Source organism: Trichomonas vaginalis (genome assembly GCF_026262505.1).
Source record: "Trichomonas vaginalis G3 chromosome Unknown ctg_36, whole genome shotgun sequence".
In the NCBI taxonomy this organism is placed as follows: Eukaryota; Parabasalia; order Trichomonadida; family Trichomonadidae; genus Trichomonas; species Trichomonas vaginalis.
In genome coordinates, this window is record NW_026529124.1 from 25,762 (window position 1) to 38,859 (window position 13,098).

The window sequence follows — 13,098 nt, forward strand, 5'->3', positions numbered from 1 at the left end:
TCTAATATCTCTGTTTCCATCGTAATAGTATCCTTGCAACACTTCACATTTGACACCTTGATATTTTATGAGGTCTTGTAATGTTATATGGTCAACATACATTAAACAGCAAGTGTTTGAACTTCTGGGAACGTTAAGTTCTGGATTTAGTTCAGGGTCACAAACTATTAAAGGAAAGTGTCTATGTATTCCAATCTCTGTTATCTTAATGAGAACAAAGAAGCCAGACATAAACTTTTCACCAATGGGTTCCTTTTGGTCGTCATCGAATAAATGTCTCATGAGATACTCTGTGCTTAACATTTCTTTCTTCATAACCTTTGGAATACCTTCTAAAGTATAAAGTCTTGCTATAGCTGATGGATATAATGAAACAGCGTCGAAGTCAGCAATGAGTTTCTTTTCGCTCTTTTGTTTAATGTTATCTGACAGCATACATCTTCCACCTTGAATACAGCGTGAAATAAATTCTCTTGGTTTATTTGAGAGGTCATATAAATTTCCATTCGGGAAGTACACTCTGTTCTCAAATAATTTGTTAGCAATTGAACAAATACTAACGTAGTCATAAACGTTTAAATCAAATTCTTTCAATATGTCATTGCGGAACTTAACAAAACCTTCTCTTAAAATTCTTACATCTTGTTTGCAATAAAATGTGCTATACTTTTCTAAGTCGAAGTGGTTCTCATCTATTCTGCAACCTTTGATGGAATCTATGTTTTTCATGAATGTATCTGCATCCCGGATAAACTTACATGCTTCAGAAATGACACCAGTTCTGTTGTCATTTGCTAACAAAACACTGCTGTAGTAGTTGTATGGAAATACTTCTTTCGGTCCTGTTTGTAAGTTAAACATAGCAGGAAATAGTTTAAGCTTCTTATTTATAACACTGTAAGAGTCTTTTATAATAATTGCCCTTCCTTTATATAAGCCAGTTATTTGCATTGTTCGTGAACCTTTAATGATGGGAGTTCCTTTCACTTCTGTCATGTGTCTTAAGATGAAGTTTATATCATAACTGAGGTTATGGAAATATATTAAACTCTTGTCAGGAAGTCGTTCCAAAAATTCTGTTGCACAGTTCTGACCCCAAATGCTTTCACTCACTGAACCATCTTCACTGTCGTAACATATGTTAAAAGCTTTATGAAAGCCATCGGTACTGCACTCAAAGTCAGCAAAGAAAACGTGCTCAGGAATGAACTTGCACTTATTTTTATTTACTTCTTTTGACTCGGCTTTCTTCTTCAGTTGTACACAATACTTTGGAGCATATGTCAAATCTTTAAATGGTGCAAGGTTCTGTTTATATAAGTCAGTCGTATATGTGAAAAGTTCTCCATAAGAAATAGGTTCGAAATATTTGCACTCCCACAATGTTTTCATAACATCCCATAACGGTGTTGTTCTATCATAACGAACTACATATTTATCTTCTCTCTTTGTATAAATCTTCATTTGTTTCTCAATGTTCATTCCACCACAAGCTTTGAGAATTTCTATATAGTTGCGAATGAAATATGTTGTCATTGGTAATCTTTCATTTAGCATGTAGTGGTCTTCAACAAGAAGTAAGTCAATAGTTCGAACAGTTTCACATTCTTTTGGTATGTATCTCTTTATTTCATTATGTCTTGAGTCATTGAATAACCAATGGTAACATTAAATGCTATACCTGTTGCGTCAGAAATTTCTTGTACTTTACTTTGAGGAAAGTCTCTAACACGAATGACTTCTCTCATGTGGTCAATAGTCTCTCCATCTACTCCAGCCTGAATGCAAGCATAAACGAAACAATTGTCTTCTGTCATAAGTGTTGCAGTTCTTTTGTTCATTCATTGAAGATTTGGTAGCGCTCAAGATTTATAGGTAATGTGCAAAGATACTTCCAGAACTGACCGCTTCTCTTCTTATAAAACTTCTTTTCACCATTATCTTTCCAAAAGCTTTCTATAAGTGCTGGGTTTCCTGTTTGCTTAAGAGCTTCCAAAATGGCTTTCTGGTCATTTGTCAGTGTGCTTTCATCTCTATATGGTCTCTTTTTTGGTTTGCCTTTCTTTACATCTGACATCGTTAAGCCTTCATATTCTGTTAAATCATACATCTTTATTTCAGTAAGATTCTTTATGTTTGTCAAGAAGAAGTCATAGTGCATTTCAACAATACCTGCAGCATTTGCTTCTATCTCTGATATAAAGTTCTCCTTCAAGAGCTGATGTAGTAATGTTCCAATATTATTGAGGTTTAACGTAGAACATTCATACTTTCCACCAAGTTTATAACATACCATCCATCTCTGTTGTGAGTTTATTTTAATTTTCTCTAAGAGTCTCATGAAAACCTTACCGAAATGTTTGTGTAAGTAGTCTCTGTTTGGTTCATCTAAAGCTTCGATGTTAAAGTCAATGAGTCTATTGCCTGACTTCACATTTCTCTTCCTATTCTCTTCATCTTTCTTTAACCATCTCTCACCTTCTTTTGGTTTGTCGTCAATGGAACGAATGACATCGTTAGCTTTGCGAACTTGTTCTATAGCGCTCTTAAACATCTCTCTTCTCTGTTGTTTCAGTGTGTCGTCTCTTCTTCTTGTTTCACCAACGTTTGCATTTGTTATGTCAAACATTTCTCTTCTTACTTCATGAGGTACTGAACGTCTATGATATAAGTCAATAGCAACGTCATTTAAAGGAAATGCTCTTGCATGGACTTCGTCCTCGCCGCGTTGCGGCTTTATGAACTCATGAATTCTATCATAACTTATTGCACCATTATAGTCTTTAATGAAGTCAGCGAGTGCTTTTTTGTTTGTTGCGTAATGTTTTGCTACTCTATGTTAGCTTCTGTAAGAAGTTGTTTTATTTCCGAGTGTTCTAACTTAGACAACTTCCGATACATCTTTAGTAGGAAATAAAAAAATATTTTTTGAAAAAATTAGATTAGATTTTTTAAGTTATTTTTCAAAATAATTTAATATTTTTATTTTAATGAAACACATGCAAGATTGCAAGTTCTTTTCATACAATGCTCTCGCTACTGCCATCAAGAATGAGTTCAATAATGCTTCAAATGTTAATGTTATCTTTAACAAGAAGTTTGTGAAAGAATCTAAGTTTGGTCAGTATGTCAGACCATTAGCTATCGTCATTGACCGCAAACGTTATACTTCACAAGAGTTAGCAGTAGTTTTGAAACAAAAGAGTTTCTTCGTGAATGTCAAAGATACTCATTATACTGTATAAAGAACTCTAATTGACTTCTTCAGTATTGCTTTAAATCTTTCCGAACAGAAAGAATATAAGAAGGGTGAAACAAATGTGAAATATTATCCTTCATCTCTGAAGACAATAACGAACAAAGATGTTATACAGAAATTCTTACCAAAGGTTGAAGAAGCTTCTATTGACATTGACGAAGGAAGTGAAATGGTTGAAGAAATAGACCCTGAAGCTATTTAAGCAAAAATATATTTTTGGTTAGTCTTCATATCGATATTTTACAACAATTCCCCAATGTATAAACTTTTCATACGCTTTTTCATAAGCTTTATATACCTTCAGAAATTTTGCATAATCTTTAGAAGCATTTAGATATTGTTTAAATGCTTTGTATGTCTTCAGAAATTTTGCATAATCTTTTACATGTTGTTCGTTCTCTTCTTCTGTCATGAGTTCCGAATATTCTAAATTCATGTTCTTTCATATGAGATAAAATTTTATAAAAAAAATAAAATTAGCTTAGATTTTTTTATTCTTCCTCTTTGAAGTTATCGAAATATTCTGTTATTTTTTCCTTCAGTAATGTTAAGTCTTCTTTGAATGTAAGTATTGTGCAACCTTTGATGTCATAGTGTGTTTGAGGAAGAGTATTTTTGACAATTTCCTTTATTTGCTCATTCGGTGTCATTGAAATCGGTAAGTTTTCACGATAGAACCAGTTTCTGTCAGATTTATATATTTTAGCTAAGTCATAAAAGCTCTTGTTGTTTCTTCTGACTAAATGCAACATAACCATATCTTTATCTTCTTCTTTCTCCAACTCTTCAGTATATATCATATACTTATAACTCTTTTCCTTTCCTTTTGGTACGAACGCGGTATTCTTTTCTGTATGCTTTTGTCTTTGGATTCAATGACTTCATCTTTTGCTTGAAGTTTCTTTTCCATCTCTCCACGTTCTGCTTTATATAGTTCATCTAACATCATGAAAATATAACAAGCATAACGAGGTGAAGCCCACATTGCTACAGCATTTACTAAAAGTCTATGAACATAATAACCTTTCAAACCAGGAGCCAAATTCTTGCGATTTTCGTACGGAATCTCTTCTCTCGGTTTTCCGAGGGAAGCAATCATATGAGGAAATTCTTCTAAAAGTTCTTTTGTCTGTTGGTTTTCAAACCAATGATATGCTTGCTTTGTAGAACGAAGAGCATTCATTATACTTTGCATTTGGTACATATCGTCTTTGACCGAACGAATGAGCGAAGTTGTTTGTTATATTGTATGTATTCGTATTCTTCATTTATAGCTTCATGGACTATAACTGTTGTTGTGTTCTCTGATGTTGTCATTACTGTCTTTACATACAAAATAAAAAAATAAATAAAAATAAAACTAACTTTATTTTCTGACTTTCACAAAAGACCAAAAATAAACGCTTTACATGTATTTTTCAGCAACTTCGTCAAATAATTTTATAGCTTTATCTATCTCATCTACTTCAAACGTTTCTTTACCTTTCGTGGGAGCACCATACATTTTCTCAAAAACTTCAAGCAGTTCTGTTTCAGCAGCTCTCATATCATTAACAAACACAACCTTGACTCTATTGACTGTACTGTCATATCTTTGAGTTATATTATATGTCCTTCCTATCTTATATCTTTTTGTGTTGAAGTCCTTCGGTTTCTGAACGATGTAAAGTAAGCCTTCACTGCAACGTTCCGTATCGAATGAACCATATGTTATGAAGTTATATCCAACAACTGGGTCTAACCATAACAAAACTATTGGTATAAGACTTTTGTCTATAAGATATGCTCTTGTTCCATGAAATGCTACTGATATCATAAGCTCAGGATTTCTTGTCAAAATTTTCTGAGTTGAAGCATTTCTAACCCAGTCGTTTGTTTTCTTTCCAGATGGAGATATAATGTCTGACAAAGAATATTTGTTGTATTTCTTTGAGTATCTTACGTTTAAATCACCTATTCTAACCACTTTGGTGTCATTGTCTATCTTTCTAACTGTTTCAAACTCAATGTTTGTCATTACTGTCTTTACATACAAAATAACTAATGAAATTCATTATTTTTGTGCTGAATTCAATAAAAATAATGTTGAGGTGAAGAGGTGAGATCTCACCTGTTTTTTCACCTCTTTTTTCACAAGCGTTTTACATGAATTGTACGATGTATATTTGAAATCCTAAACAATTTCGTAGCTTCTATTTCTTCTTTTAGTACATCAAAAGTTTTAACAATGCCGAAAGTTTCTTTATATTTCTTCTTGACGTCAGACAGAAGGAAATCTTCTGCTGTTGGATAGTTTTTATTAAGAAATGTCAACATATCCATTTTATCTTCTGCTGGCTTTTCTGCTTCTTTCTTTAAGTCTGCATAGTCGTTTCGCATTCTTTCTATCTCTTTGACTGAGTAGTTATATTTTCTTATTGCTGCTTTACATTTTGAACATTGCGGCATCGTTTTTGCGTTATACATTGAAATAAAACCAGCTAGAACAACTAAGGCGTCAATGGTTTTCTTTAACTCAAAAGCTGCTGGTTTTATCTGTTCATTCCATACCTTACCTCTTCTATCTTTATCTCTTATCTGCCATACACATTTTGCAACTAATGAAACAAAGTTATCGTATGTCTTAAATTCTTCGGATTTGTAAAGGTCAGAAATATTTTTATAAACCATGTCGCAATCTTTGTCCATAACTTTATGGTTGCAATGAAAACCAAGGAATTCATAATTTACTTTACGTATGAATTTCTTAATTTCTACTGAGTCAGTTGCTTTGACTTCAATTTCGTCGAATTCAGGAATAGTTAGTTTTTGCTGCTGAATTTCAGGTAGTTTAGGCAAATGGTCGATGAGGTCCTCCATTTCATAAAGATACTGTTCATTTGTTTCATCTTTCGCACTACAGTCTAAATTACTTGTTAAAAGTTCTTGCTTTATCTTCTGGATTTCTGTTTCAAAAGTATATGAAGAAGGAATAAAGCTTTTCATCTCTACCAACATTGACGTAGGATTCATGACTAGCGAGTTTGGTGCTGTAGTTGTGGACAGAGTCCCGCCGTTCGTGGCTTGAATTGTTGTTGTGCCGATTGTTGAAATCATATCTTTTATACAAAATAAAAAAATAAATAATTTTAAAACTAACTTTATTTTTCTATCTTAAGGAAATTCATGAAAATTCGTGAGGGTGAGAAAACATGTGAGAAAACAGGTGAGAAAACGGGTGAGATCTCACCTCTTCACCTAAAATATATTTTTGGTGTAAATTTATGACAAAAATAAATGGTACCATTAATGATATCATGACTGTTCTCATTCATGTCTGATTTACATCTAATGAAAAAGTTTAGAAGAATTTTCTTATTCTTTCTGGCTTATTTTTGTCTTTCCAGTACTCCCGCTCTAATGGTCCCAGATGTGTTGACTTTGACTCTCTCAAGTTCTTAGATGGTATAACATCTTCAACGCCTCCTTCATATCTTACTTTATAAGTGTCATCGTTTATGTTATAGCCAAGTATTTCAATAACCACTCCTCGCTTTGCTTCGTCAATGGTTTCAGCAAGTTTGCCATTACTACTTTCGACTAATTTGTGACGAGGTAAAACGCAATAGAGTCGTCAGCAGCTTTTATAAGATATCCATTACCTTGCGTAGAGTCTACGATATAATAGTTTCTACTTAACCTTAAACGTTTCTTTGTCAACGGTTTGTCGTCAAGAACTACACGAACTTTTGTACCAGGAATGAGGTAAATTGTGTTGAATTTCTGATATTTTGTGTTTGACTTCGTTTCTTTTGTATATACTTTTCTTCTTGTTGTTGTGTCATTGAATTTGGTGTATGTCCTGTTGTAGAATGTGTTGAGGAATTATATACTTCGAGAAAATGTTTCATTGTTTCTTCGGTAAAGTCTCGCTCTTGGTTTAAATCTCTGAGCGTTCTTATGAAGCGGTTTATGATGCCGAGTATGTTATGGTTATGGTCTTCAGTAGTGTAGTGAGTTATGTTATGCTTAATGAGAAAATCTGTGATTTCATTGCTGAGGTATGCACTGTCTTGGTCTGATGTTAAAGTACTTGGGCTATGTTCTGCCACAAACTTTTGTAAAACTCTTAAACTTCACGAGTTCCTTTATTTTTCATTGGATATGCATATGCTTTACGAGTGTTAACATTAATGAAGATGAGGAATGTTTTATGTCCTCCTTTTCTGCTTTGAATGAGAGTGTCAAATTGGTATGCGTCAGGAGTGTTGGAGTAAATTGGTAAAAAGTAGTCGTAAGGGTTTATTTTTGTTTGATGTACAACATTTTTGTCAAAGAACCTTTTCACTTCAGCTCTGTTAGTAAATCCCCAACTCTTTGCAGCTTCATTGAACTTCTTAAATGACCTCCATGGATGTTGTTCGAATACTTCTTTCAAGCTCATTTATGTAAAGTTAAAGATTTTATTCTAGGCTCAAGCGCGTTCATTGAACGCGGTACCATGCGAATATAGTCACAAATGGTGGCATATAATCTGCACCTGAACCTGTTGGATTTGTTGTGAAAGTGTGTGAATGATTTCCTCCCGGTTCAGTTGGTCGAAAAATCTTTTTTGCTGCATTGTTATAAGATGGAGATAAAACGTCATTGCCAGCTTCATACTCTGAGTTGTATAATGGGTGGTCTCTTAATGAGTGTGTATGGTCGCCAGAAAAGTTTGTAGTTCCTGTGTGCTTATGTGGTGGAAGGTTTGCTTCTAAAATTTTCTTCGAACCTCCTGTTTGCTTTGAAGAGTTAGCACAGTATAAGAATTTATCTACAATCCGCTGCCACGTACCAAAACCTAAAACACTTGCTGGATTTGTTGAGTTCATTGACGTATAAATAGAGCATATAGGATATAATGTTTGAAGTATTTCAGTCTTTAATGTTTGAAGCTCTGTTTTGTCTGCTTTCTTATCATATAAATCTTGAGCAGTGAATTTAACATTATTTTCATCATCCATGACATAAACATTTTTACAGCTAATTTCTTTCTTCGTTGTTATGTTTTCATTCGATGTTAAACCTTGTGGAAAGTTAGGAGGTTTATAATATAATGCATCCCCACCAGTTCCGCCAACCGTTCCTTCAATACTTTCTATAGCAACAGTTGAGAAGGATTTATGTGTATGTTCTTTGTCAGCTTTCTTATCTAACATTGCTGGTAGTTCATGTGTTTCAAAGTTTCTGGCATGACCTTCAATGTTCATACATTTACTATTTAAGGAGTTTAGTGTATCTTTTACGCTTGTACTTGGATTCTCTAAAGGTGCACTTGAACCAAGGGTATAGTTCAATATTATGTCGTCTGCTCTAACAGTAGTGAAGGATTCATGTGTATGGTTCTTGTCAGCTTTACTATTTAATGTAGCTTGAAGTTCATTTATATCGGAGATATTGTGTTTATGAGATTTCAAAACTTTGTTCATTGCGTCAAGTTCAACTTTGTCAGCTTTACTTTTAATAGCATCTTCAAAAGTTATTTTTGCCTTAACTCTCAAAGTAAATCTTGGTTCAACTAATACACCGTTAACAAAGAAGTATGAAGCATAAATTTCATTGTTATAACCAAATGCTTCTGGTGCTTTACCTGTGTCATACTGTACAGTACAGCTTATGTCATAACCTTTAGCACGAATGTATTTATATCTTCTTTCATTAACATCTTCAGTGCTTATTTGTTCATCCTGTGTTAAATATCCATGGTAGTCCGTTATAATCTGTTCGTCTGAAGTTATATAATGAACGTGGTTCTTGACTTTATCACTCAGAGCTAAAAGCTCATTTTTGTCTGCTTTTTCGGCTAATTTCTCATTAACATCATTCACTTCTAATTCACCTCTTCCGCCAGAACTCTTATTATCATTAATCTTTTTCATTAATTCGGTAATTACGTCATAAAGACTATATTCTGTTTTCGGTTTTGTAAATAATGAGTCAAAATTTCTTTTCATCATTACATCGCTGACATTAATGATATCACCAATTCCTTTTTCATTTATTCTCTTCATTAATTCTGCAATAATGACGAATATATAATCTGTTAATTTATTCTCTTCATCGAGGGTTATAGAATGTTTTGAAATTGAATCATTAACTCCTCTAAATAAATCAATAACTTCAGGATACACGTTTTTAATGTCTCGAATAACCCGACCAGTATCCTGTTGTTCATGTTCTTCGTTCCCGTCGTTACGTGGTTTTATATCTCTAACCATCATCAACGCAGCCATAACCGGAGGGTTTGTTGCTATCTGTTCGAAAATCGTCCGTTATGTACGGTATATCTAAATAATTTCTTTGTGTTTGTTAAAACATTTGAAACAAGTCTTTTAAAACCATCTACAAAATTTCCTGTTTCACCTAATGTTCTTGCAGCATTTACAAGCTCACCCATTCCCGCTTTTGACCCCAAAAACGTCCATATTGCATTTATTTCACTCTGTATAGTTGTCCATTCAGCGAAACTAACACCCGCATTCGCTAAGCTGAAAATGAAATTCAGTGGATCGAACTTAATTCCACCTTCTTTTTCAATTTCAACGAACTCACTAACATGAGATTTTAAGTATTCTTTCGTTAAAATTGTTTTCCCCGATGTTATGTCATTAACGAAACTATCACCGTCAAAAGTTAACGAATTCAATTTCGTCGTTGATGCTTTTATTTCATACACCGCTTTATCGATAGTTTTTGGCTCACCTTCTTTAGAAGCATATGAAACATTAATGAATGAATTATATGTATTCGTGAATGAATTAAAATCAATGATTTTCATTAATGACGCCTTTAATGATTCATTTACTGTCGAATCCCTTAAAGTAATTAATGAACTGTCATTTATGAAAGGTACACTGCAAACCGTCGAGTTTGGATCAAATGCTGTAGTTGGTGCAGGAATATTAATGATATAAGTCATTAAATCATTAAGTGACGTAAATAATGTTGTCGTTTTTGATTTAATTTCTTTAGCATCTGTTATATATGGTAATTTTATTTCTGTAGTTTCTGAATTAAAGATATTCGCTAAAATGTTTTGTAAACTGTTTTGAACAGCTGTGTAAACCGTTGAATCCGGAACTCTTACGATTTCACCGTCCTTAATAAAAGGCATTGCACATGGTGTAGTGCTTGGGTCAAATCTTTTTGGGTTATGATTCAACATATATTCTAATGCTTCATAAACAGACCTATATACGGTTGTATTATCTTTTTCAATAATTTCACCGTCCTTTATAAACGGCATAGTACATGGAGTTAAAATAGGGTCAAACTTTTCATAGTCCTTCCATGTTATGTATTTCTCAGTATTTCCATCAGTGATAACAATATATTTGTCAGTAAGTGTGAGAGAGTATTGACCAAAATATAAACGTTTAGCTCTGTCAGCTTCATACGCATATGCAGCTATACTCATATTTTAATGAGAATAAAATGTTGTTCTATTTGCAAAGTACAGACCCAAACGAATACGGGACAGTAAAGCTACAAACAAACTTAGGTCTACAGAATGAGGCGCTTGCATTCAGAATGGTTGACTTCAATACTATCGCTTCATTCGTTATAACAGATGAAACAGATTTCATGGAGATTGAAATAGATGGAAAGAAGCACGAAATAAGATTTCACAATAATGTAGAATATAAGATGGAAACATTAGCTGGAGTGTTAAATGCTCTCATAAATACTACAATAAACAAGGATAACGAAGAAAACTTAATGAATGTTAAACTTATTGCAGGAGTTTTGAAGTTCAGTTATGCGAAGGAGTTTAAGATACCAAGAATGAGTCATAGAGTACAACTTCTTTTGGGTGCATACCATATGACATTTCCTTTGAAAAGTGTTGACAAAACGATTGAGATGAAATCTGTTCCATACGTATGTTATGGTAATTGTTTGTACATTGAGTCTAAAATAGCTAATGTCACAGGCATTTCAGGAGTTAATAGTAAAGGTTCAGTAGAATATAAATCCTTCTGTTATGCAGTCAATTCAATGTTCATTCCAAACGTTCCTGTCATAGCAACTCATTTAGGTAAATGGGTTCGCATTAGTCCTCATAATTTGAAAGACATGCAATTCAGACTTGTTGACTTTCAAGGAGAGCCTGTAGAACTGAAGGCACCAGTGCGAATGACTGTTGAAGTTGACTTTTTAGAAAATATTAAATGCAACAGCTTACAAGAGAACTCAGAGCTAAAAATATAAAGTATGAATGTTATGTATTAGGTCATGAACTTTGGTTGTTGCTGTTTGATGAAACAAATGAGTTAGTTATGTCAGTCAAGAGAACAGAAAAATATTGTGTTAGTGAAAACTGCACCAAGTCAATAAGATTAGGTTTGCATTATGAAGATGAGTTCGATACTGTTGAAGAAGTTTTGGATAGATATTACAAATTGCTAACTTGAAATTTTTTTGACTGACGGCGCAAAGCGCCAAGATGGGCTCAAAGAGCCCTCCTGACTGCTTTAATTTACTAAAACATATTTCAAACAAAGTTTATATTCTGTTGAAAGTTTTGTATACTCGTTCGAATATTTATACTTAAACTCAACTCCTGTAGTTCCTGGTGTTTCAATGATGCGGATGTTACCTATTTTCATGAATAGTGGAGTTTGACCACAGCATTCGATTTCAGGGTCGAGATAGTCAATGACACATTGTTTCCCTGTTATTCGTGAGATAACATTTTCAAGGTCCTCCTTTGTTAGAATTATTTGGTTCTTGCTTATAAGATTTGTCAAAAGCTTCTTATCGTCTTTGAGTAAAATTGTTTGGTATAACTGAAGAAGGTAATGGTCTACGTTATCTGAAGGATTTGTTTGAACATTTGTGTAAGGATTGTCGTTGGCTTCTCTTGAAAGAATTTGGTCCAGTGGTGGATACTCTAACTTAACATCTGATGTAGCGTTAGCGTTTGAAGCTGAGTTTAAATTCACGCCATTCAGAATCTTAAGTTCTGGTTCTTTTTCTTTCAAACACTCTGAACTATAGTTCTTTATGACAATATTGTTTGTCGTTCGTGAGTCAACATTTGATGTTGGTTCAATTGGAACATTAACGGCACCAGCTAAGATGGATTTGCTTCTCATTTCATATAGAATAAAAACCTTTTATATGTATGAAATGAACAATATACTCGACAAGGGTTTGAATGTAAAGCTAACGAATGAAAATATTGTTGAATTCACTGAGACAGGTGCTGTGTATAAAGATGTAGAACTACTGAACAAAAGAGCTAAGGGAAGAAGCAGGAACATGAACAAAGGGTGGAAGCCTATAAAAATTTATGTCAATGATGGCTCAGGAGGTTCAAACATAAAGTATGCAGAAAGTTATAGAGTTTATGCTCTCAAAGGTGAAAAGCCTTCATTTAAGAACAGCTATTCTAACGCATATCCTCAAAAGCTAACGGATGGGGAAGTGGATGATATGAATGACAGCAAAAATATTAACAGAAATGGCGACAGAGATGCATGGAATTTGTTTACCATCAGTCAATTGAAGGTTAAACTTTAAAACAATGTTGGTCGTTCCCATGGAATATTTTTGACTTTAATGGTATTAGTCATGATATGAATCTCAAGGTATGAACGAGGAGAGATGAGAGACTTATATGCTTCCCAAATTTCTTCAAAAGGTAATGTTATACCTGACTGTTTCCAAATGAGTTCAATATCATAGCGTGAGAAACCTTGAAAGATAACGAAGTCAGTTATGAGACGTTTTATGTTTAAAGCTAAAAACCTCCATGTTTGCATAAGTATTGCTACAGTTAAGTGGTAATGTCTGACTTTAGTAATGATGTTAGC

At 33.6% G+C, this 13,098-nt stretch overlaps 4 protein-coding genes and 6 pseudogenes across 10 annotated transcripts, besides 1 other annotated feature; 2 read left to right on the plus strand and 8 right to left on the minus strand.

Moving 5' to 3' along the window:
- Positions 1-13,098: part of a mobile genetic element that runs on past both edges of the window.
- On the minus strand, positions 169-996 carry TVAGG3_1064320 (annotated as a pseudogene). The gene has a single exon. A coding segment is annotated over exon 1 (828 nt).
- Positions 1,472-2,554, minus strand: TVAGG3_1064330 (annotated as a pseudogene). The gene has a single exon. A coding segment is annotated over exon 1 (1,083 nt).
- Positions 3,751-3,909, minus strand: TVAGG3_1064340 (uncharacterized protein; the record flags this gene model as incomplete). Its single annotated transcript, XM_051256127.1, has 1 exon — positions 3,751-3,909. One exon carries the CDS (start codon positions 3,907-3,909, stop codon positions 3,751-3,753), a length of 159 nt encoding a protein of 52 aa, XP_051076637.1.
- TVAGG3_1064350 lies at positions 4,140-4,576 on the minus strand (annotated as a pseudogene). Its single transcript has one exon. A coding segment is annotated over exon 1 (437 nt).
- On the minus strand, positions 4,665-5,075 carry TVAGG3_1064360 (organellar and viral DNA polymerase type B; the record flags this gene model as incomplete). Its single annotated transcript, XM_051256128.1, has 1 exon — positions 4,665-5,075. One exon carries the CDS (start codon positions 5,073-5,075, stop codon positions 4,665-4,667), a length of 411 nt encoding a protein of 136 aa, XP_051076638.1.
- Positions 5,621-6,256, minus strand: TVAGG3_1064370 (annotated as a pseudogene). Its single transcript has one exon. A coding segment is annotated over exon 1 (636 nt).
- TVAGG3_1064380 lies at positions 7,723-9,150 on the minus strand (annotated as a pseudogene). Its single transcript has one exon. A coding segment is annotated over exon 1 (1,428 nt).
- TVAGG3_1064390 lies at positions 10,018-10,697 on the minus strand (annotated as a pseudogene). The gene has a single exon. A coding segment is annotated over exon 1 (680 nt).
- TVAGG3_1064400 (uncharacterized protein) lies at positions 11,279-11,491 on the plus strand (the record flags this gene model as incomplete). The annotated part of the gene is made up of 1 exon (XM_051256129.1): positions 11,279-11,491. One exon carries the CDS (start codon positions 11,279-11,281, stop codon positions 11,489-11,491), a length of 213 nt encoding a protein of 70 aa, XP_051076639.1.
- On the plus strand, positions 12,404-12,805 carry TVAGG3_1064410 (uncharacterized protein; the record flags this gene model as incomplete). The annotated part of the gene is made up of 1 exon (XM_051256130.1): positions 12,404-12,805. The coding sequence occupies one exon, from the start codon at positions 12,404-12,406 to the stop codon at positions 12,803-12,805; it is 402 nt and encodes a 133-aa protein (XP_051076640.1).